Genomic DNA, 27,663 nt, shown 5'->3' with positions numbered 1-27,663 from the left:
ATTTTGCACTTAACCCTGTTAAGAAAGCACTCAACTACTCATAGATATGCCCTTCCTTGGCCTAGTTTTCATCTGATTAGAGAGGCAAAAAGACCTTGTGTCTGACAAATTGCTTCATTGGATAAGGCAATTTCTTTTTCAACCTCATTTTCAGAAAATGTACATTTGTTTACAACATATTGACAAAATTAGGTAAGGAGGCATTGTCCCAGTCCAAAGCATTCACAACATCTGTCTTGATGAAAGAAAGATTTGAGGCTATTGCTTCATGGTTCCTCTACCAGCAGCAGAACAAATATAAACATTCTGCCTGATCATCCGTGTGTCTGGAGCCTGCTGCTGTTAATTGTGCCAGATTGGTGTTCAGCACTCCTACTTTGAACTTCACCTGTGGAATTACGTTAGGAAAATGCTGATGTTTTGTTGTGATTTTTAACAAAAGCACTTTGCAGATCCACTGCAGAGGTAGCTACAATTGTTTTAGTTGAAAGTGGGCAGTCACTGAGGGAAGGTGGGGAATGAACAGCTGACTGAGCAAGGGATGAAAACCTCTGCCCCAGCAGAATAGCAACATGAAACAAAATTAAAAGGTAACCAGTGTATCATCCTCACTTTTTTTTTTTTTTTTAGCTCATTTTTTAACAGTAGCCAATTTTGTAACATAGACTGGGCTGATGCTCTGTGTTTCACCGACCTCAGCAGTGTTGCACCAAGAATGAATTTAGTCTGTACCATCAATCTGACTTTGAACCGGCTCCTGATACAAGCTATTTAGCCTTGTGAGACAGATGTGTCTGCGTTAAGGAAGATAATTACTGTGCAGGACATCAATAAGATATGAATCTTTTCATATATTTTAATAGGATTTTTTGGTAGAAATTAAGCTACCCATTCCAAGACTGTTCCTATGTAAAAATACAATACAATGTAAGTCACTGGAAACTACCACATACATGAGATGCAGTTAATCAGGTCACTGCGAGGAAGATAATGTGAGCCTGGGAAGGGGTCATGGATTGCCTCCTTGCTTTTTTTCTAGTAGCTAGGTTCTTAGCACAGTGATTCACTGCCGTGTGAGCACCCACACAGTGGAAGGCAGAAGGATTTCTGAGTTGAAAGGAGATCTGGCAGGTGGAGAGAAAAATTTCAGACCTTCTAAATACTGGAAGAATATTTTAGTATAAAGAAGGGAGAAGCACGTTTCATATTATGTATATTATTGAACAGCATATTAAAAAAACTTTGAGGGGCAGCAATCAAGGCAATTAGTACCTCTTTCTTTTATCCTTCATCCTTCATTTCTGGAGCCAAATGTACGTGAAGAAATGAAGCATGGTGTATTAGAAATACTGCTTGTACAAAGCACCACTAATGGATTGGGAAAATATTATTATGGCAGTGGTATTGTGGATAGGGAAACTGAGGCACCGAGCCCATTGCTACCTGGCAGAGATGATCATCTGTGTCACTGGACCTCTCTGGAACTTCATCTGTGACCCACAGAGTGAGGAACAGAATCGAATCTCATTCGCTCCAATGTGGAGTAGAACTTTTTGGTAGCTTTGGCCTGGTTTTGGTCCCTGCTCCAGCTATTAATGGCACAGGCTTGGAACGAACAGCAAAGATAACCCTTAGGGGCTTTAGCTCTTACTGACTCTTGGAAAGTGTCAGATCCCATAATATTCATTTCTACAGCCTTGTTCTGACCTTCTCAGTGTTGATAGCAGACCTTCATGGTACTGTCGGGTATATTCAGGGTATCCATCACCTCTTGCCTTTTAATTCTGGAAAAGTAAATTTCATTGAGTTATTATTTTTTCAGGTCATCTATTTCAATAGCAGATTCTCAATAAAAGAGGTTCTATGTCTACAAAAGGAAGTTTCTGAGCTGTACAGTTTTTCATTTTCTTGTGTCAGTGTGGAAAAAGAAAAAGGATACAGAACTAATTCTTTTCTTTTTTGGTTTAACAGTGATATCAGTTTAGGTATTAAAATGGCCAGATCTGTAAATGTAGTCAGAAAACAGCAAATCAAAGCAGTAGTTTCAGAAAAACTGGGTTTTTGAAAGTTCTTCAGTGTGCTGTGTGTGGCCCTGACCCATGGGTTAGGACGGGATGGGATATCCTTGGGAGCAACTGCACCGGGAATGTACTTTTTATTTAACAACTTAAATAGAACCTGGCCATTTCTGGCTTCTACATAATTACAAAATACTTAAAAATCTGTCCCAAGCTGTGACAAAAGTTTAGCCCTTTTGAAAGCCCCTAACACATTATCCCACATGTTTTTAATACTTCTGAATAATCAGAATAATCCAATTAAGTGCCCAAATGAGAATTAGACTTCTTTAGAAATCTGATCGAAAGTGACTATAGCAATCATGCCTTTTGATTTAAGTTGAGGAAAACCTGCCAAGCTCATATACTACAAAAAAAAAAAAAAAAAAAAAAAAAAAGCCACTGTCCACTTGGTCTGGTTGCAAAGCACATTTTCAATAAGTTTATGCTCTAACAAGCTGTATCAGTTTCATCTCAGTAGATCTGATGGTTATTGAACAGTGTTCAATGTTCTGGAGGGTGCCAGGCACATAATTGTTTTTACAACACTGTAAAATGAATCAGACTGAAATTAGTGTCACTCAGCAGAATCACTTTCCTTCCCTTTAAATTACTTAATCTGGGGGTTAATCAAAAAGAAAATGAAGTTTTGACACTGCCCTTCAGCTAAGGGCAAGTACAGGTTCAGTTGTCTTCACTTCATTTGACTAGGAAGAGTGTTTTACAGTATCTGCGCTTGTACATTTGCCACTTCCCTGCTGCTCGTCCCAGGGGGGAGCACAGGATGGTGCTGACTTCTCAGTGCTTCCCACTTAATAGTCCAATTAGCAGAGAAGGAAGCTAATGCCATTTTTTCATTTTAACTCTGGTGAAATGGGAGGTAGCAAAGAGGAGTTACAGGAAAGCTTAGGGAAAAGGGTATTTCTGTAGGGAAGGTCCTCGAAAGAACAGGCTGGCAGCTTTATCTGTTATAGAGTACAGTGACACCCTCACCCCTCTGGTGCCACTGGAGCTCAGGATCTGAGGTGCCAAGAGCTAATACAGCTAAGATATGCCATTGTGTACAAATATCAAATACCATCTCCTTGATTTCTCTGGTATAAATTGGCTCCTTGCTGAGATAAACCAAACCTCTTTTGTTCTGCCCACTTTGAATTGTGTATTTTGGAAGCAATTCCAGTAAATGTCTCTGCCTTGAAGGCTTTCAGGTCTCACTATATGTGACTATTGCTTTGTTCTGATCATTCACTGTAGCAGGTTTATTATTTTTCACTCCATCATATTTTGTATGCACGCAGGTTTCAGTGGCATTTATTAGTAGTATGTTTTTAGAACAACGTCTGGCTGATGAGTTGTATCAATAACAGCTGGGCAAAGTAAGATGATCATGAGCCATAATTATTATATACAGCAATACTGTCAACTAAAGGCTCTGAGAAATTATCTAGGCTAGAGAATATCGGTAGTTTCAATAGTGCATAATCCCTTTGCAACAATACAATTATGCAAAATGAGATTAAAGGGTTTATCTGCATGTGAAAATTGCATCAGTTTCCATACATATTGCTTTTCAGCCAGTGTAGATACTTGTCCTCTGATAGCTTCATTTCAACAGCTAGTGGCACAACAAGCCTCAGCTTCCATTTTTCCTTCTTCCCTGAAAGAAATGGTACACTGGGGGCAGTTGGGTCCATTTTGGGTTGAGTTCAGACCACCCCATCTCAGACAGCTGGTCTGCCAAGGCTAAGTTGCCAGCGGTCAGTCCTCCTCCGTCCTACCAATGCCATCACTTAATACAATTTTAATACAGCCCTATCATAAACTGTTGCAGTCCAGCACAAGCCATGTGGATCACCTGCTGCAGGATTAGGGCTCTCGGGATATAAAACCACGTACCAAAGGGAAATGTGAGTGCAGCAGAAGACCTACCCACCATTCCCACCCCAGCTTTAGGGCAATAGGAGCAAACCCAGAATAACAGAGGCTTAACACGGGTCAGGAGCCAAAACATCAGCTCTGCATCCTTCAGGGGCCTGTAATCCCAGCTGCCAGCCTGGACAGGAAGGTGCAAGTCTCCGCTTCTCTGCATGGAGGAGCTGTGCTGCTCCCCAGGCACATCGCCTCTGTTGGGAACATGTGATTGGGATTTAATTAGTTCCAGTGCATATGGGATGGCTTCTTTCATTACAACATATATCTGAAGATTTATATTCTAGCAGAGACAGGGAGGGATGTAGCTTGTAGAGTGCTTTGACTCCTTTCTGCTGAAACTAATTCTAGATTTCCTTCCTCACAGCAGAGCCAGAAGAGGCTTTGTGTCTGAAATCCCTGGGCCATTATAGCCAAGAAGTGTAGGGATCAGGGGGAGCCAATACAGATTTTTTAGAATATCCAAGATAAAACCCCTCTACCTTTTAAAAGGATACCAGCCATATAGATCTGAGGGAAATGCCTTCTCTACAAGCAGTAGAAAAGGGGGAGCTCAAGCGAAGAGATGATTACAGTAAGCCAGCCATGAGGAAACAATATTTACTTCTTAATTTATTTTCTTAAGCAACAACTGATAGCGTTTTGGACACGTGTTCAGGAATGAATGGGAAATACGAAGCCACTGATGGCAACGTCACACCCCCTGCTTTTAACAGTTGGGGCCTGGGTGCAGAAATATATGATCACATTAAGTCACACGGGTGGTAACATTGCTCACAACCACCAAGGACCAGCAAGCAGTATTTATTGGTCCTGGCATTCATAAAATGATCCAGCGCTGCCTGATGTCTTGCGGTACGTGACTAGTCAGCAGGAGAAGTTGTACATAACAGTGGAAAGGCAACATTAATCGTGAACCATCTGCCAGACAGGTGCTTGGGAAGTACTCTGATGTGTATACACTGCGCAAGGAGGGAGAACCCAGATCTGCCCCTCCTTCTGGAGAATATAAAATTGTGTGGGCACAGGTATTGAAAAGTCTAGGTTATCTTGGAAATGGGAAGAGGATGGCTGGCCAGATCATCTCCTGCTGTGTGAGTGTGCAAGTGTCTGCACGTGGTCTGCCTCTTCTGCTGTAAAGAAACAACTCCGGATGACGCTGGAAGGATGGTTGTCAGAGGGAATGACTGAAAATCTCTTTTGAAGGACTTTCTAGGCAGTGAATAACCCTGCCATCATGAATCTTTTTTGCCCCCTGTGTTATGTTTTGGAAATCCAAGTTATTCCCCAACTGCACTGATGAGCAGCAGGGATTAGACTAAAGTAAGAAGGCAAAATATAGTCTAAGACCACCAAAATGCTCGTCAGGTTCCCCAGGGAGGCTGTGAGTTATCGCCACGGGGAGGCAGGGAACAGCTCAGGTGTCTGAAGCCAAGTGTATCAAACCTGCTCTGAAAATTGTGGTGCTGGCTGTTTCAATCTCTAGACTTAAAAGAATACTGTGCATGCTAAAACAAAAAAAATATATACAATAATTTAAAAATCAGAACTCTGAAAATGAGGAATTTTTGAGTGGAAACCATGATCTGCAGTCAGCTCCCAACACCTGGCATGGACACAAGGAAGTGTCTCTGGGTCAGGGAAAGGTGCCAGTCAGCAGGAGCAAGGAAAAATAACTTAGGTGCAAAGAGAGGTAAATGGTAGGAAAAATGTCTAGTTTGTATCTAACTTTCCTGACACCATGCACGTGTGTTTAATTTTTAATTTATGGTTGCACTGTAATCTGTTTCGGTTTTTTACATCCTGATTGTTTGATAATTAAGAAAGAAAATTGATTTCCCTTGCTGGAGGACAAGAAGCTGTAGAGATCGCCTGGAAATTAAGATGTGAAAAGGTATAAATGGGGTTGGGAAAGGTTGATGAAAAAATTATTATTCCATTTCCATTAATGTTTCATGAGGACACAAATGATTCAACAGGGAAAGTTTCGAGTTTTTCCAGCCAGACCCTGCTCATGGCCAGGATCTCAGGGACCCCCGGACCCCGCAGGGTAAATTTGTCGGGAAGAAGAAAAAGAGAAGAAAATGAAACCGAAATAAAACATAATTTAGGCGTGGAGGTGGTCCCAGCTGAGCTGTTCACAAACAAACCTCTCCTTAAATTAATGACTATATTGGCACCTTGTTGGGCACCTTGGGGGCACCTTCAGCTTCGGCTCATTTTTAATAATCCAATGATTAACGTAAAATAAAACCGTTGCCTCCGTGGATGGGAGCTCGATCCCTCTACTAGCCCTGGGGGGAGCAGCTGGTTATTAGCGGGCACCTCCCTGCCTCCCAGCACACCTTCCCTCCCGGGGGAGGGTTTGTGAGGGTGACTGTCCCCCCCAAAGCCCAGCAGGGGTTGCCAGGCCCCGAGGGGGGAGCTTCAAAATAAGTGGCACCAAAACGGGAGAGGAAAAATCATCCGTTTTCCCAGAACAGCTAAAAAACAGGTAATGCTGGAATATTACAGAGAGGGAGGAAGGGGAAACCTCCTCTCCCTGCAGGAATTAGGGTAATTGAGGCAACATGGGGGCTAAGTGGAGGAAAAAAAAAATTAACCGATTTTATAATTATTTTTCTGTTTTATAATGTTACTTCAAGACTTTGTTGTCAGAGTTTTGGGGTGGGGTTTTTTGATGGGGGGTTGTTGAGTTGGGGGGTTTTTTGCGTTTTGGGATGTAGGAATAAACTAAGGAAAGGAATGGAAAGAAACCTTTCCTACCAGCTGTGTGACTGCAACAGAGAAAACGAGAAAATTGTGTTTGTGCCTTGAGTAACGCGGTGCCCTCGGAGCCTGCGACGCTGCACTGCCCTGACGGCTCCTTTAGATGTTCATATGTGGGTACAGGTATTAAATCAAAAGATTAAATAAAGGGATGATATTTTGTTAACGATTATTATTATACGTATGCATTAATATTATAGTATTTATCAATATAGTTATTACTGTATTAATATTAACAGTAACTTAATGGTTGATGCTAATATTAGTACACTTACTGATATATTGATAAATGCATTTCAGTTACTTAAACTTTTCAGGGAAGCTCTCAAATGGATATCGAGTCTCGATTATAATTGGAGGCTCTTAATTACTATATCTCCAAGGGCCAGAGGGAAAGCACTGGGTTTCCTTCCGTGGGAAGCTCCGCGCTTTGCTCCGTGTCCCCAGCACCAGGAAAACCAGCAAGTGCCGGGAGAGGAATCCGGGGGGAGCGGGCTCGGGGGGTCCTTGGGCCGCTGCGAGTCGAGCCGGTACTGAGCCAAAAAAAAATATTCAGTGTCGTCGTCCCCGTCCCCCCCCCCCAAAAAAAAAAGAGATCTGGCCGTGGTCATAGGTCCGGCTGGTTTGCAACACAACTCGCCCGGGGTGTTACTCTGCACCGCAGCGGCGAAGGGAAAATACAAGGAATGTCCTTGATTTTTAGGGAAAACGAGTGAAAATGGCCCGGGGCATTGATGCTTGTGGTGACGTGAGGTCTGAGCCCTGCAACGTCCTTGCTGCTCTGCCGCCGTCCTTATTTACCCGGAGGACTTTAAGGTTAGGGAATATTAAAACCTTTATCCCGCTCGGAGGGGAGGGAGATGGGAATTCCTGCGCCTCGACCGACACTAGTTCAGTGGTGCGTTTGTCTGACGTGTAGACGGGGACAGCTACGTTTTTCTTTAATTGTAACTGTGCTAAACTTTTCAGCCGTGATTTCTTCAGTCCTAAAGCAATTATTCCTGCATCCACAAGAACCGTGGCTTCGGTCACCCGACCCGAGCTGCCAGTCCGGTGTTCCCCCGGGTGTCTGCTGAAACCTGCGGGGTTTTGAACTGTCCCTGAGTGCAAATGGCCTGAAGTACCTCAGGAATCCCTCCAAAGCTGGGGGTGGGGGTGGGTGGGTGTCGGGGAGGGGAGCCCCCATCCTCCCTCCCAGGCTGGAAACGAGGGGAGGCAAAGCCATTGCAAACGTCGGACTCGGGTAATGTGGTCTCCCTGTGTTTTGCCCTTTGGAAAAGGATGGAATTATGTTTCTGCAAAGTAGAATACAAAGCATCCGACCCTGTCCTTCTCGTAAACCAACAATCCCGCCATTGTATTCACGCGTGGGATTTACTGTAGTCTGGCACTTCTTGTAAACCAATAACTCACTCGCCCACCGACTTGGCGTTATTTTTTCCACCACTGGCAAGTAACGTTCGGGCGTTTCATTGATTCACAGCAACGCATTTATTCCCCACACCGAATTAATTCGGCATCAGCTGGCTGGTCCTAACAGCCGGGAAGGTGTCGCCGGGGAAGCTGTGAGTTCAGCCTTGAAAATGCCAGGAAATACCTGAATTTAGAATTGGTTTTCCATTTGAGGCTAAAAAGCTGTAGAGCCCCGGCTGCAGCCCGGGGCGGGGAGGAGGCGGGAGCCGGCTCTGTGTGTGTGTGTGTGTGTGCGCGTCCCCGGCCGCCTCCTTCCCTCCGCGCCTTCCTCCCCATCCTCCTCCCCACCGGCCGGCCCCGGCCGCCGCCCCTACAATAAGGAAGGGGGTGGGGGGGTAGGGCGACCTTTGAACCCCCCCTCCCGGTTTCCCCCCTCCCCCGGCACCCGCCCGTGCCCGGCGGGGACCCAGGCACCCTGCGGGCAGAGCCGGGGCGGGCCCGGTGCTCTGGGCCACCCCGGGGGGGCAGAGCTGGGGGCACCCACCGGGCTCCCTGCCCTCCCCAGCCCTCCCGTGGGCTCTGCGGAGAGGAGCCAGGTACGGCGCAGGCAGTGGGAAGCGGGGGCCGGGGAAGCGCGGGGGTGCCCGGGGGGGCTTTGCTGCCCGCCCCGTCTGATTTACCATTTACCGCAAGGCTTTATACCTCCCCGGCAGCGTGAGCCGGGGGGTCGAAGAAAACCAGCGCAGCGGCAGGGGACAGGAGCTCTGCGGACCCAGCTTGGTCTCAGAGTCCAGAGATGCACGTTTCGTGTTGTGCTCTCAGTCCTTCCCTATCGCTCATCCCACCTCACACTGGGATCTCAAGCTGGATTCAAGGGCTGAGGGAGGGGGAACAGGGAGGAGTCCCTGCTTCCAACCCTTGAACTACAGAATAAATAGAAATGTATAAAAATGCATTAAAACCTGCCAGGACAGGGATGTCTCTCCCTGTTCCCCACGATGCTGCAGCCCAGGGCACACCAGAGCTCTGGGATGGTCCAGGCATGATTCTTGGTGCCTTTCCACACTGCATCCATCCCTCCTCACTGGGAATCACAGTGCAGTGGGCAGGGGGAGACAGAAGAGACCTCCCCAGAGCTGGCCTGGCAGTGGCAAGGGCAATGCACAGACCATCTCCCAGAGGCTGTAGTAATTCCCTGGCAATGTATTAATTGCAAAGTCTCCCAACACATTTGCTATGGTCTTTGCTCTGCCCAAGCAATGCTGAGCCCAGCCCTGTCCTGTAAGCAACTGCTTTTAGGCTTTCCAGATCCACTGCTGGGCTCAGGAAGGCAAAAGAAGCCTGAATGAATCACTTGGCTACTATTCGGATATACACGTCTCTCCCTGCAGTACAGGAGAGAAACACAAGATTTGGACAGAGAAGGAGCAATGCTGCTTCCCAGATGCCTCCATGGGGCATTTCTACAGTGTGGCTGCCATGAGGAGGTTCAGATCTCCAATATTTTACCTGCTCTGAAGGCCTTAGCCCCAAAGGCTTGGAGAGGTTTTGCTGTGAATAGGAGGAGGCATAATTCTCACTGCAGTGGTCACCGTAGACACGGGGACCTCAGTCACCATCCTGCTGGCCTGAGCACCTCTGTGCCTGGGACTGGGAGCAGCCATCTCTCATCTTCCTGTGATTTATGATCCATCCTACTGAGCTCAGTAAGACTTCCCTGAGCCTAGAGCATGAATCACGGCAGGCATGGGAATTAGGACCTGGCCCTCAGTGGAGATTGCCGTATCCGCGGCTGGGTCCGAAAGACAAAGGCCTCATGTCTGGATTTCTGCCCTAGGGAGAAATCTCTGATCTACCAGAAAGATCAGAAAAGAGAGCGCTAACCCACCGCGTGCAGCAGAGCCGTGCTGAAGCAGAAGCAATGTCCAGCTCACAGGCTTGCTCAGCAGTTTATGCTACCGGGGCAGGGGATTCTCCGGCTCCCACCTCCGGAGCAGTGACATGCCTGGCACAGGGGAGCTGCTCCTGCCCTGACTGGATACCACCAGATATGTCTCCTGCAGGGCACATTTTCGAGAACAGGCCTCAAAATTCTCCTGATTCCTTCAGAAACGGGGCTCACCTCCAGCCCCTCCATGTGTGTGGTCACGCTGCACCCCCTCACAGGCTGCCTGCGCAACCCACGCCCGGCTGCAGGCTCCCACCGGCAGTGGAGGGAGCAGCAGGGAAGCCCGAAGGATCCGGATGGCTCCTAACAAATTAAACATCAGAAGCAGGGCTTAAAAGCCAAGCACAAAGCAACTCCCCTTTTCTCCCACAACAGCTGAAATAAATTGCTTTAGCTGAGCAGGAACTTGGGGAACACAGAGCTAGTCCCTGGTGCGTGCAGCAATGGGCGCACGCTGCTGGGCTTGGCGCCGACAGGGAAACGTGTTCAGGCAAAAGAGCTGCTGCGGCTGGGTGGGATGGACAGGATGCACAGCCAGTGTGCGATGCACATCTAGGGGTGTGTGGAAGGAGTGTGATGCACACTTTGCCATATTTAAAGAAAGGGCATTTGGAGAGCTGGATTGTACACAGAACCAACGCAAGCAGGGACGCCCAGCTACATTCATATGGCTGTTTCCAGGTCAAGGATGTGCAAACATCTCTATCTGCAGTAGACAGACAGATAAAACACAGACATACCTATAATACCTTTCTATTTTGTCTCTGCTCCCAGGCAGGAACGTTTGCTTCATAAGCTACCCCCAGGCCACATCCCCTCCAGGTTTCTGCTCTGTGGGTAAAGCCATTGTGGACTCCCACCATGCTTCTTCCCCTCCCAGAGGCAGAAGCAGGGTCAGGGTCGGTCCCCTTTGAGGTTTCAACCTCCCTGGCTGAGGAGCTTGGGCTGGAAGAGGCTGGGGCTGGAGGGGAGGATGTGGGAGGTGGGAAGGGAGCTCATGGAGGGGCATTTTCCAAGGGAGGGGCAGGGTTTTGGGGCTGGGAGCAGAGGGCACCCACAGCCATGGCCTTCAGGAAACCACCACAGTGTCTCATTTTCCATTTTGGTGAACAGGAGGGAGAGACCCAAACTGGAGGTTTCAGGTTGGACAGCCCGGGAGCAACACACCGGTGGTCTGAGGTGCAGCTGGGCCCTCCCAGTTTCTCAAGAAGAAGCTAAAAGGCAAGGAAGGAGCCTCCAGTCAAGGCCGGGGAGGGCAAAGGAAACCTGGAACATGTAGGGATGGTGAGAATCAGATTAAAAACAACACACCGAGTTTGAAATCACCCCACATTTCACCCCAGCTAGGGGTGGGTGGTGTCAGAAGCGCACTGCAGTGATCGCAGCGCCGGGTCTTCAGCACAGAGCAGGGATAAAAAGAGCAAAGCAAAGACAGGCCACGGTCTCTGTTCCCATGCCAGCTGATTTGTTCAAAGGATCCACTAGAAATGTGCTATAAAGTACAGATTCTGGCCCTCCAGGCATCAGGGAGAGAAATATTCGCACCTACATCCCCGGGGCTTCCGGGGATGCCTGTGGGGTGGGAAAGGAGGGGCCGGCGGCGAAGGGAGAAAAAAGAAATAAAAGATCAAAATGTTTGCCTTTACTTGATTTTTTCTTCCCAGAAATATTGCCAAAATCAGAAACCAAAGAGCTGGGCTTCCTTCCAGACCCAGAATTCAATTTTCCAACAATTGATTATTTCCAAACGTTAAGTCTTTAAGTAGTTCCAATTTGCCCCCCCCCCCCCCCCCCCCCTTCAAACTGCTTTGGGGTTTGGGTTGGTTTTGAGGGTTTTTTTTCCTTGTATTTTGTAACGGCGGCCTCAAATTCAATTGCTTTAAAAAATCACAGACCGTTAAAAAGTTATTCCACGGCTTTTTCAGATTCCAGATGGCATAAATATTAAATAGATCCTATCGAGAATATAATAAAAGTATAGTTGCAAACTAATGAGTATTCGGTAATTTTAAGCCCGATCATGAAGAGGAGAGAGGAACTGGTAAAACAAATCAGGTTTTTTCCCTTTAAAATAACCCCGTTCCTCTCGCTTTATCGTGACCTGAAATATTACACTGAAATTTTCTCCGTAAAATTGTCAAGGAACGGAAATCTTAACATCAGTTTGGAAGTCGCGTTTTAAACTATTTCCACGGCAAAGCCTGCTCGAAATTTTCCGACCGTGTTACAAAGACGAACCGAAGGGAAGCGCGGGCTTAAAAAGCACGAGGTGGGCTGCAATTTTGGAAATCGGTAATGCCTGTAAATAAATCAGCCCAAGTGCAGGATTTCTGGGGGGTGAAATAGGTGAATCCCCCCTCGCGCCCCGACGCCGTCCCTGCCGGGGCAGCGTTGCGGGAGGCGGCGGCGGAGGCTGCCAGGCTGAGCCCGCCGGCTGCAGCCCCACGCACCGGCCGGCCCCAGGGGCCCTGGGACACGGAATAAAATCCCATTTTTCCATAAATTTGCGGTTCTGTACCCTCGGTTATGGGGGTGTCTGGCACGCTGGACCGGCCGAGCGGTTCTGCCCGCGGACCCCACTCCTCCTGTTTTTTTTCCCGCTTGAATTAAAGAAAAAAAATAATAAAAAGAAATAAAGGGATACAAACTACCGGGAAAGTCTGCAGCAAGTCGGTCTGTCCGCGGATCCCGCTCCAGCCTCAAGCCGGGACTCTTCTCCCTGCCTAGCGCCGCGGGGCCCGGGCCCTGCCCGCGCCGGGGGGCTCCGGGGGGCGGCGGGGCCGGGGCCGCCCCGACGGCCGCCGCCACAGCGAAGCCCCGAAGTCAACAGGCTCTTAACTTTCAACTTGGCCTTGACCTCGGGATTAAGCCCGACCTTTCTGTGGAGGAAGCAGGGTGAGACGCGGGGGAGCTGCGGCCCCGTCGGCAAACACTCGGCCGCCCGTCGCGGCCGCCGTGCCCAGCGCCCGAGTTACGGGCTGTTTGGAAGCAAATGGAGAGAGGGCAGGAGTGGGGGAGCATAAAAAGGGCATCAAAGAAGAAGTGCAGTCGTTAAACTACGGAAAGGGAAGAAAGAAGCTTTGAAAGCGGAAAGGTGAAGGCTAAAATCACTGGGATTTTTTTTTTTTTCTTTCTCCAGAAAAAGAAAAACGTTGGTTTCCGTGAGACCCCGGGATTTTTAACGGACGAGAAGGGCCGAGGAGTGAAGATGCAGCTTCGGGATGTGCTTTATTTGTTTCCCTGGGAGAGAGAATGGGGTGCAGGACAGGATCTCGTCGAGACAGCCCGGCATAAAGCTGGAAGGAGCCGGGGATGGTTTGTTGGGGTGGTGGGTTGGTTTTTTTTTTTTGGGGGGGGGGTGGGGGTGAGAGGGGAAGCTACCTCCCACAGCGAAACGGGATGCTTCCCCGCCTGGGAGAGCTTTGCTATCATCACTTCTAACCCCTATTTTCCACAGGGATTTCTGTCCTTACGTGTTAAAGCCTGTCGCGGCTCCTCTGGGCAGATGGGTCGTTGCTTTGGTGGCCCAAAGACGTGGCAGAAGGAGAATTTTTATTGCGATTTGATAGTCAGAAAGCAGAAATCTCTCGATTTCTTTGCACGAAGGAAACAACGCATGAGCTCCAGTGGCCTTTGAGGGAATTCTAGCAAAGCTTTCCCGCAGACAAGGCCTTTGGGGAAAACCAGAGAGAAAAAAGAGCTAGAAACGCGACGGTGTGTGTTTGTACCATGTGTACAGACGATTAAAAATGCACGTACCTGAATAATATAATTGGCATGCACGCGGACACAGGCCTCAGTGTGTTACCCCAAACTTCTCCAGACCATCGCCACATCCCTCCGTCTTTCCCCTCTTCTGCCCGTCTCTCCACCTGTCCCATGCTCCTAACCCCAAAGGGACTCTCTGGATTATTTTCCCACCTCCCTTTTCCAAATACTTTCCCTTTGGGATGCTTCCTAGCGGGATCTACAGTGACTTGGCAGACATGGTCCAGGGCCATGCGTGGCAACAGCTCTGTGCCTGCAGAATTGTGTGTCCCCTCCTTTGTAATTATTTTTTCGGGGTACCGTGGACCCCCTTTGCTCTCTCTCCTTGCTTTTAGGGCCATCCCCTGTCCCTTTCCCCAAGGATACAGGTTATGGCCTTTTGTAGCTGAAAGTTGGGGTGCACAACGATGTGCGTGGGATAAACCCCCCCGAGCAGGGGCAGAGTGACGCTGGGATGGAGGGGAGGCCCCGGCCCCTGGGGGGGTCATCCCTGCCCCATGACTGCCCACCACCACCCCGCTTGGGTCGAGGGCCCCCCCCGGGTCCCCTCAGGCTGGGCATGACCTTTTCCAAGGACAGAAGCCCCCGGACCCGCGTGGGAAGAAGGGGCTACAGCGAAAAAAAAAAAAAAAGTAAAAAGGTGGTTTTAATCTGAGCCCGGATTTTTCGACCGGGGACTGCTCCTCCGCACCGTTCGTGATCCTTCCTTTCCTTCCCTTCCCTCCCCTCGTCCCCCCATTCCCCCCCACCCCCTCTGCCCCCCCCCCCTTTTTTTTTTTTTTTGGCAAGACGCAGCACAAGAGGCGCCTCCCGTGTACCCGCCTGTCACGTGCGGGGGGGTCCCCCTCCTCCTCCCGTCGCAATAAAAGTATTTTCGCAATTTCTGCAGCCAGGGTTTATTGGGGCTGGAGGTTTTTTTGTGTGGGGTTGGGTTTTTTTCCCTCCTTCTCCGTCCTTTTCCCCCGAGCGGCAGCCAATGAGGCAGCCCCCGGCCGTTGCGTCAGGGCAGCCCGGCGGGGAAAGGCAGCTCTCGGCAGCTCGCAGCCTTTTAAAAAGATCCGGGGACCCCCCTCGGGCAGTGCCCGGGTGCTGCCGAGCAGGCTCCCCCCATGCCCCGGCCCCCGCGCCGCCCCCCATGCAGCCCCCAGAGCCCCGCGGCCCCCCGGGCCTCGAGGGGCTCCTGGCAGCCGGCGGCTTCGCAGGCGGCCAGGGCAGGGGGCTGCTGCCACCTCCCCCCCCGGCCCTCGGCGGCCCGTCGCCTCCCCCCGGGATGAACCCCGGTTACCCGGCGGAGGGTCCGGCCGAGCCGCCCAAGCCGTGCTCCGTCGCCCCACCGCCCCCGGCCGCCCCCCCGGGGCCCGCCGCCTCAGCCCCGCTGCCCTACGGATACTTCGGCAGCGGCTACTACTCCTGCCGCGTCGCCCGCAGCGCCCTGAAAGCCGGCCCGGCCCAGGGGCCCTTCCCCGCCGAGAAATACCTGGACCCCCCCCGGGGGCAGCGAGGACTTCCAGAGCCGCCCCGCCGAGTTCGCCTTCTACCCCCGGCTACGGGGCCCCGTACCAGCCCGTCGCCGGTTACCTGGACGTGTCGGTGGTCCCGGGGCTGGGCGGCCCGGGGGAGGCCCGGCATGAGACTCTGCTGCCCGTGGACGGTTACCACCAGCCGTGGGCTCTGGGCGGCGGCTGGAGCAGCCAGATGTGCTGCCCCAAAGAGCAGGGGCAGGCCGGGTACCTCCTGAAATCCGCCTTTGCAGGTAAAATCCCTGTGCTGGGAGAGGGGAGGGGGCTGGGGGGGGGAGGGAAGGGGGGGGGCATCGTGCCGTGGGGGACTGGGACCAGGGCTTCAGATAATCTGCTGGGGACCTGCTCTTGCCATCCAGTAACACTTGCGAGCTAGCACGAATTCGATTTCACAAAATAATAATCTAGATGAACACCGCCCTTTGCAACTCCTCGCCCGCCGAGCAGGGAGGCAGACGGTGATACAATCCGGGTTCAGACGGTGATACTATCCGGGTTCAGACACGGTCACGGCAGCTGCGTGCCAGCCGTAGCCCGCAAGCAGCTCTCGGGATCGGGCTGCTTTAAAGGGGGCAGGGGATGCTTACAGCCCACCCCGGCAGGGCCGTGAACGAGGGGGCCCTTCCCACGCACCCCCGCCCACCCCGCGCCGGTGGGGTCGAAGTTGCCCCCGCCACGCTCGGCCGCGCAGCAACCGCGCTGGAACCGCGGAGCGAGTCCGCAGGTTAATCCCGGCGCGGGGCTCACCCACGTCGCTATTTTGCCAATACCTGGACTTCTGCACAAAAATAAAGTTAGAAACAAATTCAGAGAAGAAAAATAATCTTTAAATATCAATAGGGAGAATATATCACTTAAATATCTTTAAATATCGTCGCTGTCAGGAGGCTGGAGGGAAGAAACGGGGCGAGCAGGGAGAGGGGGTGCTGCTTGCAGGAAGGTGACGGGAGGTGGGTGCAGGGTGCGTGGGGACCCCCCCTTCCCCAGCCCCACTCAGCCCCGTCTCTCCCCACGCCCAGACTCCGCCGGGCAGTTGCCCCCCGACGGCTGCTCCTTCCGCCGGGGCCGCAAGAAGAGGGTCCCGTACAGCAAGGGGCAGCTGAAGGAGCTGGAGAAGGAGTACGCCAGCAGCAAGTTCATCACCCGCGACAAGAGGAGGAAGATCTCGGCCGCCACCAACCTCACGGAGCGACAGATCACCATCTGGTTCCAGAACAGGCGGGTGAAAGAGAAAAAAGTCGTCGCCAAAATCAAAAGCAGCAGCAGCACCCCGTGAGGACACGGCCACCGTAAGCCCCGAAGGGGTCCCCGTCTGCCCCCCCAACCCCCCTCCCCGGGGGGGGGCCGTGCTCCGGCACCGTCAGCGGCTGAGCCGTCCCCGCCGTCGGGCAGCGCAGGGCTCTGGGCACCGCTCCTCGCTGCTCCGGCGGGGTGAGACATCCCCCCCAACGGGGGGCGAGCTGGCGAGGTGCCCCATCCCTGCCCGCTTTGCACGCAGAGGACCCTGTACAGTTTACTCTTGCCTTACAACGCCGCTGCCACGTCGTGTTCCACCGTCTCCCACTTCGGTTTGAACAGCCTTCTCAGAGCGCTTTGGAAAAAAAAAAAAAAGAAGAAAAACTGGTCTAATTGCATTAATTAAACCCCAATACGTAACTCCCGGCTCGCCTGCGTGCGGCGGGAGTGGGGCTGTCCGGGGGTGCGGGAGGGAGGGGCGGGTCACAGGGAATTTGGTCTTTAGAAACAAGCAGCCGTACTTCTAGCAGGAAAAAAAATCTCCTTAATTGAGGCAGAAGTATCAAAATGCGCGTCCAAGGGAAAATAAATAAAGTCCGGGTGTGTTATATAGAAACACACGTGAATTGTTTGCATAAACGCGTGGGTTTGCGTGAATGTACAGTATATATGCGTATGACAGATGTATACCCGTAGGCACACATTTATGAAGGCACGTACTACTTTTTTCTTTGCTCGGTTATATATAAAATATACATATACGTATGCAGAAACACATATTTAGCAATATTTTACCTTTTGTCATATACGATATTTGTGTTCGTGTGTTTATATATACCCAGCTACCCAAAAGTATGCACGTATACATGCTATATAGTACTGGATGTGTGGATATAAATATATACTCAGATAAAGGTGTATATACACGTGTTTGCATACTTACATTTCTACATACTTATATGTCTGTTCATGCCTATATTTTGATACAGGTAAATGCAATTCGTATAATTCCATACGCGCTTTCGTTTGTGCTAATCGACGTGTATTTGTACACATATTTTCCTTCTCCTACTAATACAGAATTATAGCGAGACGCTCCGTAGCATGTGCTGAGTAATCCCCGTGTAATACTAAATGAGCTTGGTTACTACTAAGAAACGCCGACATCCTTTTCAGCAGAATAAATAGGGTGAAAGTCAATATACTCCAGCGGGCGTTTTTCTCCGCTCTTTTCGGGTTATTTGTGGCTCCGGGAAGCGCAGACCCCATGCACGCCCTGTCTTTGTTTAATTTCTCCGTGTTTCGAGGCTGCGGCTCGCAGAGGGCTCTGCAACGCGGAGCAGCAACGTCGGGTTGAAAAAGCCCCTCGAAGGGCCAATGACCCCCACCCTTCCACAACCCAAACCTGCCTCTTTTTTCTGCCTTTGCGTTTAGGAACCCGAAGAGTTCAGCGCAGCGCGCCCTCAGTGACGATGGGTTTACACAGTGATTTGGTTCTTCTTTAATGATGGATTTAAATACTTGAGGCTTTGGCTGCAGGCGGGTTCCCGGGGGGGCGGAGCACAGCCAGGCGCTCTCCCCCCGGATTTTCCCCTGTTTTTCCCCGTTTTCCCCAGATATTTTCGCCCGGCGCTTTGCAGGAGGTGCCGGTGGCACCCCGGGGTGCAGCCTTTCCCCGTCGGGGCGGGCGACACTCGCCCGTGACGTCACGCGTGACGCCAGAAGCTTCGGGAGAGGAACAGCCAATGGCGCTCGGAGTGAACGTTCCGAGCGGTGACGTAAGCAGGGGAGGCGGGGCAGACGCAATAAACCCCGCCCCAGGAGGGGAGAGCCGTCGGGGCTGCGGGGAGGCTCTGCGACACCCGACGGCCGCTCCGGTCCCCCCCCCAAAAGGGGCGATATGGACCGTGTTGACGCAGAAGCGCGTAGGAAACCGCGCAGCCCCGCGTGTGCGGACCCAGGGCGGGCTTTAGGTTCCCGTGCCCGTCTATAATGCTCGTCCGGCCCCTGGCAGCGGTGATGGGTCGCCCCGCAGCTGGGTGGCAGCGCTGTCGTGCAGGAACCGGTGACACTTTGCTCTTCCTCATCCGGATCCTGCTCCGAATTACTGGGCCTTGAACCATTTCGGGTTTATTTTCTTAGTTTTTAGCTCGAGGGCAGGATCGCGGCGGCACCGGCCGGCCCTGTCATCCCTCCCGCGCTGGAAGGCGCCTGGGAATGTTTGTCCGGCTTTCCCGAACAGGCGGATGGATGAAAACCTCAAAATCTGCTTTTCTGTCCCCTTGTATTACCACTAGTGAACCTCCTCGCCCCGATTCCTGTGTGGCTGTAGAGGCTGTAAAGCAGAAGCAGCTTTACCCGGCAGGAGGTAGCCCCTCGGATGTCCCCCAAAGAAAAAGAAATAATCCAATAAAATTTAAAAAAATCCGGTTGTGGTGTCCCATGGCCCATGTCTGAGACCGACTTCAAAATAAACCCGGTCTGTTTACAGGTTTGGAAAGGGACGCTCCTCTTAAAGCTCCCCTCTGTGGCACCTTAAGGGTTAATCCTTTTAGTGAGATCTTTTTTTTTTTTTTCCTCCCCATCCTTTTTCCCCCCCGACGTCTTTCCCCAATGTCCACAAACCCACACTGGAACGGCTGGAAACCCCCAGACACCTCCAGCCCACTTAGGTGCACCCGCCCCAGTGGGAAACCGGGCTGAAACTGGGAGACATGACACCACCACCACCAAGCCCCGTCCCCCGCCCCCAATCCCTGTCCTCAGCTCCAGCCCCGAATCCGAAGCGGAAAATGCAGATGGGAAGGGGAGGAGGCGAGTCTCGGGGAGAGCTGTAAAACCTTCACACGGCGGCCCCAGCAAAGGGCGAGAACGGCCTGACATCCTCGTAAAACGCCGGGAAGGAGCCGCTGCCGGGGGGCGCCGGGCCAGGTGAAGGGTCCCGCCCCCTCCCTTTGCCGTTGAACTTGAAACTCAGAAAACCTGGGGCAGAGCAGCCCCAAACCTGGGGTAGGGTAACCCCAAACCTGGGGTAGAGCAGCCCCAAACCTGGGGCAGGGCAGCCCTGGGAGGTCCCGGCTGGGCGGTTGGGTGGGCGCTTTGGGGTGGTTTTGGTAAGAAAATTGAGTTTTAAAACGGTCACTGGAGTGGCACTTTCATCTGCCAGCCGCCCTGCACCGAGGTGGCATTGGCACCCCTCCTCTCTTCTCCTCTCTTCTCTTCTCTTCTCTTCTCTTCTCTTCTCTTCTCTTCTCTTCTCTTCTCTTCTCTTCTCTTCTCTTCTCTTCTCTTCTCTTCTCTTCTCTTCTCTTCTCTTCTCTTCTCTTCTCTTCTCTTCTCTTCTCTTCTCTTCTCTTCTCTTCTCTTCTCTTCTCTTCTCTTCTCTTCTCTTTTCTCTTCTTTCTTTTTTTTCCCACCTTTGTTTTTCCCCCTAAACCGAATTAAAATCTACCAAAGATCCACCTACTAACTTAAGGAAGGCAGCAACAGGCGCAGTGCGAACACCTCTCCGAGCCCTTCCTTCATGCCTCCCCCCGCTTTCCCAGCCTTTGACTCCTTTCTTTTGTTCAAGTTCATGCCCACTGCACAAAGTGTCTGGGCTGCTTTTTTTTTTCTTCCCCTTTCCCCTTCAAAGGATTTTGTCATTGAACTTGAGCCCACGTTGTAAACATTCTTGGGTCTTACAAGCGTCTTGACGGGATGTCATTAACAGGGACCTCAGACTGCTCTGTCTTTCCCTGCTTCTTCTTCAGCAGAATCAAAGGTACATTTTTTTACATCCTCCATCCATTTGTTTCCTAATCGGAGTCAAAAAATACAATACAAAAGGGAGCTCTGCCTCGCTCCCTCTCTTCCTTTAAATCTTTTTAATCATTATTTTTTCAAACCCTAAGCCGATGTGATCTTGCAGTGTGTGTGCTGCTGTACATCACTATGTGATTTCAGACCTCTAAACAAGACAGGAAAACTCCTCACTGTAGTTACATCCAATAAATTTAAACCTAAATTCGTTACTTTCAAGCACTGTCAGGGAAATGCCCTTTTGCTATATTACAGTGTTACACTTTGTCCAAAGGCAAACTATAATTAATTTTCCACCCGAAACAATGTTATCTTTCTCTGCTAGATGGCTTAATTGCTTTTTATAAAATTATTAAAAAAAAAAAAAGATTAAACAGGTTTATTGTTTGCAAGTAGCCTCGCCACTGATGGGTCTCATGCCACTCTGGAAGTGCCACTGGGATGAAATATTCCCTAAAGAGCAACCAAAGCGCCTTTTCCGTTGGAGTTTTTGCTCCAATCTACAGAAGTAAGCGTCCAAGTGAGAAATATTTCAATTTTCCGAGCTGAAATTTAATACAGTCATGGGTTTCTAATGGGTTTTCGTTCATTCGCACTCAAACCCATTTCATCCCTGCTGCAGAGAACCGTGTGTTGAATGTTAATGTCCACTGTAAACTGTGAAATATCCGCATTATAGATCCGTCTGCTATTTTCTGTTGCAACCAAAAGACGGAGGAAAAGGGACTCTTTTCAATTCCTTTCAAGCATCATTTTGCCTTTATTCTGACGCTAAACACTTCTTTTTTCTTTTTTTTTCCCCTTAAAGGACGATAAAGGAACGACCAGAAACCCAGGGCTGCCCATTTACATTTCGCCGCATCCCTCAGCCTCCAGCACCCGCTTCGGCATCAATTTGCGTGCAAGAAAGTGCAAGAAAGAGGCGATTTCTCCTGCTCTCCGTCGAGCAGAAGGAGAAACCAGAGCCTGGCTGAGAAACCAGGGGGAAAACCCGATTTCTCCGGTCCCGCAAACGTTTGCTCCAGCTGAGGTTACACCCGGAACGCCAGACCCGTCCCATCGGGAGCGGCGGCGGCCCCGGGGACGGAAGAAAGGAAAAATCACTTTTAAAGAACAATTCCACCGAGAGAGGGAAGCCCTGGCTGCACCCGAGCTCACCTTGCAAGAGCCCTCGTCCCCTCGAGCAATTTGCAGCCTCACAGATTTTTTATAGTACCTGTAGGGTACACCCAAGGCTAAACCAGACTTTTTTTCTTTTTCTTTTTCTTTTTTTTTTTTAATTTTTATTTTTTCAGGCTACAACCACTTGCTTTTAATTTTTATAAGCAAGTAAGAAAGCCTCTGTACGGCCACAGGAAGGGTACTACCTAATGAAGAAAAATACGTGGAAATCAGTATGTCAGTTATTATGAGGCTATGGGTGTGGGGGGGGGGTGTGTTGCACAGGGAAGGGAAAGAAAATCCCAGTGGTGCTTATCCTTAGCTGTATAAAGCAACTGAATTAAAGGATGTGTTGTGGTTTAATGCCATTAACTCCTGACTGATGCATAGGTATGAGGCTAGCGAGGATGCTGAGGGCACTGAGGGACAGAACACTTGGTGTGTGCAGTGGGCAGAAGAAACCCAGGTCCCACCTGGGTCACCTTCCAGGGAGCATTTATCAGAACAGCAAAAAGACTCGATTCACTAAAATTCATCTCCAACCCCAACCCACCCCTGCACAGCCCTGAAACCATCAGGGACCTGTTCTGGGTCTGCAACCCAGAAACCAGGTACGGGCAAGGATATCCAAAGTGAAAGGGAATGAGATGTGGGAAGGTCAGGGTCAGACCCAAGCCTGCACAAGAGGAGCTGTACGGAGCTTGCAGTGATGCTAAGCTGCCGAAAAAGGAAAATGAGGGGGCGGATTTTCATATCTGCTTCCCACTGAAATGCACTGAAGTGCTGGAGAGGGATGGAAATGAGAGGGATGGAAGCAGAAGCAGGTCTGTGTTTGTATGCATACATTTCAGCAGCACACAATCATTTATGAAAAATAAAAGTCACCTGCACTCATGGCTTCATTTCTTCATTAAAATCTCAGTTTAGCAGGATACTTCAGTGACAACTTTGAGTGGGTGAATGAGACACAGGAGCTTAATCTGGTTTAAAACCAGGCCGCTTTCAAGCATCCTGTGGGACACGGGACTCCCAAGGTTGTCCTCCTTGCACCGCATGCAGCTGCAATGGTCACGGTATCTGTGGGTGTAAATAACTGAGGGTGCTGGGACGGTCATGGCTCACCTGAAGGGCTTTTAGCAGATGAGGGAAAGGAGGAAAATATTTCTGGCTTGGAAAATCCCACCAGGAAAAGGCTAGTTGGAAGAAATCTCTTCTTGCAAAATAATTGTCCTTAATCTATTAAAATAGCCATGTGCTTTCATCTTGTTCCCGTCCCCCCCAAATTAATGAAGTACTATAAATTTCCTTTTGCCTTAGCAGTCATGGGCTCAGGTACCTGCATATACACTCACATCCACACACAAAGCCAGGAACGCACTTTTTATAAAGTTTATCAGAAACATCAGTATTGCATTGGCTGTCTTGGAAAAAAAAGAACCATATTCTTTTCTCACATATTTTGGTTTTTAGCAGTTTACCACATGAAACGGGAGAGGCAGGAAGTGGAACATAACTAAATTATGTTAAATGCCATTTTTCCTGCACAGTGTAATGCTTGCAAGCACAGGGGCTCAGTCAGTGTTGTGAGCTCTGAGAACAACAGCTTCCAGCTTTTATCCAGGGCAGAAAATCTAAACCTGCCCCAAAAAGCTGGGAGCTGTGCCTAGGTGCAGCTCGCTCAGCCTTGCCCAGCACAGCCAGCCATGAGGATGAGGATGAGCCTTTCCTTCTGCAGCAGTGCCTGAGTGCAGCACCTCTCCCCATCTCTCTCTCCAGCTCCTGGTCTGATGTTGATATAAATCAATAGCAATTCCCCTAAAAGTGCACCAGAAGATTGTGCAGTCCATTGCATGCATTAAAGTTCAAAGCAATCTCCTCAAGTTTAGTGCAGAGGAAACTAGGAGCATCGTTTCATGCACATTTGTGAGGAATGAAGCAGAGCCTTCCTACAGCATGAGCTGCTATTTTATGTCACCTTATTATGGCTTCTCCTGCGTGTCCTTCCACAATATCCCTTAGTCAATGCTGCTGAAACACCGACCTGATGTTGCAGATCTACTGGGGATGGAGCTGTTGCTTCCTTCCACAGCGAGACTCCTGCTCCTCCAGTGGGTTTCTCTCCCTTCTCTCCATCTGTCCTGTGCAAGCAGTGGCCTATTAAGACAATGTCTTTCAGATGCACAAGAAATTCGTGACCTGCAACAGGCTAAAGTAGTATGTGCTTTGGTGTTCTTTCATATGTGTGCCCAGAAATGGTCCCTGTGGGCCTGTGAAGATGCGGCTGAGCCAGACAGTTGAGAAAGAAGTGGGAATTCATGGCTTCACAACTTGTTCTCTTCATCCAGCAAGAAATTTTGCCTTGATGGGAGAAAAAGAATTTGGTCACATTTTTTTGACACCCAGAAATAGGGAACAAAGGGAAGTAGGAATAGATTAACTCCACGGAGGTCAGTGAGTCTGATGCATTTGGGACGTGCTGGGACCTACTACGCACGAGCCAGCTATGTGCAGAGTACTCAGGCAGCAAGTCCAGTGCCCTCAAATGTGCCGTGTGGTCTGCGACCTCCTCTTAGGGCTGGGGATTTCCAAGCCCTGACTGTCCTTCCTTCCCCTAACTAACTTCCTCCCATTTTTTGGATGCTTATTTTTTAACCCTGGAGAATGTTTCTTAGGGCAAAATATTTCCTCACCTCTGAATTTGAGATGCATTGTGGCAAACACATGGCAACCCACTGTGTACCGGTCCTCCAGCAGCACAAGCCACTGCACTGGGCTACCCATGAGGACCATTTGCTGGGCTAATGCTTCTACCAGTGTCACAGAGTCACCGAGCACACATCAGTTAAGTCAAATGCCTTTACCATCTCATCATTTCTCGCCTGTGATATTCCTCAAGAGTTTGCAGGAGCTCTTGGGTGCTGGTGCCGAGAATGTACAAGTTCCCAACTCAGGGCACGGCATGCAAACAGCTCTCACGTTTTTGGCTGATTGATTTTTAAAAAAATTTAATATACCTTAGTACCTTCACCAATATGTAAAAAACCAGCAGCAGAGTTTAATCATTAGAAACAATATATAAACTGATGTGCTTGATTAAATTTAACAATGTGTGTAAAGCCATAAAGGCCAGTGCTGAGCTAGAAGAGACAGGCAGGTGCTTCTTGTTAAAATTCCTCTGGTGAATTACATGGCAGGTTGGGGTGAGTTTCCTGTCATTTGAAGGCTCACCCTTTTTGCAACGACCATCTATCTCCCCCCAGATGATAAAACAGTGCTTAACATCTCTGTATTTCTTGAACATACTTTCAAATATTGACATTTCCCTTCTTTTTAGCTATATCAGCCTATCCCGGATCTCAGATTATTTTCCTGAAAAGACCTGAGCCTTATATAGATGGCTTTAAACGATTACTTTGTTCCTATTTCTCCCTCCAAGCAGTCAGGCACCGGCACTTAGCACTGAAATAACTTCAGTATATTTTTCCAGAACCAACAGAAACAATTTTCTCACCTCCAGCCCCCCACAGCAGTGTGGTAGCCCAGCTCTGGGACCTTCCTTGCCTAGCCCTGGGACCTTCCTCCCCATGACATTAAAATAAAAAGTGCTTTTGTGTTAATGGGGGAGCAAGCACTGTGGTGTCGCAGCAGCTCCTCAGAGGTAAGACTTTCACAAGCAGAGGAAGGTCGGTGGTATTTTTATGGGAATCCCTGGTTAATGTATGTTGCCGTGTCTGATAAAGACCCTTGTTTTTCTATTCCTATTTTCACGAACTCGCTCACTCCTTAATCCCAAGTGCTCATCATTTAGGAGGGTTTTCAGAGATAAAGGTCTGCACACAGCAGTGAAGGTGTCCCGGGTAGAGTCTCCTGCGCAGACCAAAGAACCAGCATCTAAATAAAATGTTTACATCAAAATCACACATCTTAAGCTTTATGGTACCTTATAGCTCTGTCTGCAGTCTGGGCAGGTGATGCAGGGTGGGGGGTGTTTATGTGCACCCTGCACAGCCCATTGCAGCATCTGGCTGTGGCACCTGGGCAGAGACCCAGGCACTGGCCTGGCTGGCCAGATGGGCTGGGCACGGTTGGAGCCAAGCAGGCTGCTGCCCTCAGCTCCGCTGGCAGTCGAGGAGGGGACTGATAGGGCTCCCAAGGCTGGGAATCTCAGCTGTGGCTTTTAGAGGAACCTCAGGGAAATCGGGGTGTGTTTTAACTGGCAACCAGAGAGATTCTGGTCTCAACTTAATCACTTTGTTCTCATTAACAAATGGGCTTTTCCTCCACAGTGACTCAGCTTAGTGCAAATGAAAAAAAGGACAAAGCTCATTCCTACAGCCTTGCACAGCCCCAGTTCTGAGAGGAAAGGGAGAGTCAGGCATAACAAGCCCTTCTCTGGGCCCTATTAGTCCCCCAGTCTGGATAGCTTACCATCAAGTGTGAGAGCAATTCACCTTACGGTTACGCTTGTTCTGCTGTACCCCTTCAGTCTGAATTTGGCTGCATCGTGGACAGCCGGCACCTGGGAATTGCCATTCTCCTTACCCATCTGCATGGTGCTTTCTGTGCCCTGGGCCAAGCTTCCATCACTGTAAATCAGTGGTTTAAGACAGCATTTTTCAATGCAAAACAGTGAACCACCCTCATTTTTTTTACTTCTGATTTCCCACTTGCTCTTTTGTTGTTGTTGTTGCTAAATCTACTGCTGACCCTATGCCTGAGCTGCTGGTGTTGGGACACCAGCCACCCAGTTTCCTCTCCCTCTCCCAAGTTCCCCATCATCAGTCCGTAGAGGATGTGAAATCTGGAATGAGATTCCAGGGCTCATAGCCTCCATTCCTGCTGATGCAGCTCTATTTATTGCCAGTCCCATGTCCTTTCTTGGAGTGCTTTTGGCAGTCTTTTCCTACATCTGTGCTCAACCATCATTCAGGCACATTCCACTAAACCTAGGGTTACACAGACACATGAAACAATGCGATATGTATGGAGCAGAACTGGAAACGCGCTCAAGGCTTTTGGTATTTGTCACATCCCACCGCTGCTGCTACCTTCTTCTGTGTTCCAAAAATTGTACAAAGAGGTAGAATAGTTGAATTAGAAAATCTCATTGATAAAATAATTGGAGGGTTTTAATTTGAGTGTAGCTATTCTTTATCAAAATCCTTCCCAGAATCAAGCTGGTTCTTCCCCACCCAACTTTTAGAAGAAAAGAGGAACATTCAGGACTAGGATTTCTCAAAGACAAAAATAAATGCTGGCTCGTCTCTGTTCTCAGCATGAATTCAAAGCCCAAGACTGAGTGCTTTAAATAAAAATCCCAAGATTTGGTTTGCATTTGGTTTACGGCTTCTGCTGTAAAGAAATTAATGTATTTCAGAAGACCCAAGAGCCCAGTGGCTGGGGTACTACCCTGGGACTTTAGAGGTTTGAGTTGTACTTCTGGTTTTACCATCATCTCTAATTCTATTTCCACCTCTTACAGCCATTGTAAAGGATGCAGAGATCTCTGTGGATCTTTGCTATATAAGGGCCAATGTCATTTACAGTCTAAGATGCAGAGAAATCCTCCAAAATCTGCCTAGCATCAAGCTGGTCTGCCAGCAGCAGCCCAGAAGCCCTGTGAAATCTGGCAAACCCGTGGGGTCCTCCCGCCTGGCCGACAGCGGAGTTCAGAAAAAGGCTGGAGAGATGCTGTGTGAACGGAGGCATTAGGGCCACACTGGCTGGAGCACGAACGGCTGCACGATGGACCGGGCCACCAGGAGTCTGGAGGACAGTCAGAGGGCTGCTCTCTCCCAAAATGTAAACCTCGTTTAATCATTCCCTTTAACCAGTCTCCAAAATTCAGCACTCTCAAACCCATGTCAGGCTTTGAGAGGAAAAGGCCAGTTTGACCCCAGCTCTTCTTGGCTCGCCAGGCTGATGTGGGGCAAGGTCACCGACGCCTGAGCAGCAACACAGACCTCAGCCAAACCCTGCAGACCAGGATTGCTTTAATAAGTGGGATTTCTATGAGACTCTATGAGAAAAGCACTTTATTCCCATCTCTGCCGCAGGAATT

The 27,663-nt window shown here is 49.8% G+C and overlaps 2 protein-coding genes across 2 annotated transcripts in view; one reads left to right on the top strand and one right to left on the bottom strand.

The window, feature by feature from the left end:
- ATP5MC1 (ATP synthase membrane subunit c locus 1) overlaps window positions 1-25,329 on the bottom strand; it is a 57,347-nt gene extending 32,018 nt beyond the window's left edge. Inside the window, exon 1 of the mRNA XM_056362354.1 lies at window positions 25,326-25,329. The gene's annotated coding sequence lies outside the window, so the exon portion shown is untranslated. The remainder of the gene's footprint in view (window positions 1-25,325) is intronic.
- HOXB13 (homeobox B13) lies at window positions 15,020-16,680 on the top strand. Its single transcript, XM_056362743.1, is given in 4 exon segments — window positions 15,020-15,367; window positions 15,369-15,422; window positions 15,424-15,637; window positions 16,424-16,680. Coding segments are annotated over 4 exon segments (873 nt in total).
- Window positions 25,330-27,663: the final 2,334 nt, after the last annotated feature.

Source organism: Falco biarmicus, chromosome 17 (genome assembly GCF_023638135.1).
Source record: "Falco biarmicus isolate bFalBia1 chromosome 17, bFalBia1.pri, whole genome shotgun sequence".
Taxonomy (NCBI): domain Eukaryota; kingdom Metazoa; phylum Chordata; class Aves; order Falconiformes; family Falconidae; genus Falco; species Falco biarmicus.
This window is presented reverse-complemented; position numbering and strand designations above follow the sequence as displayed.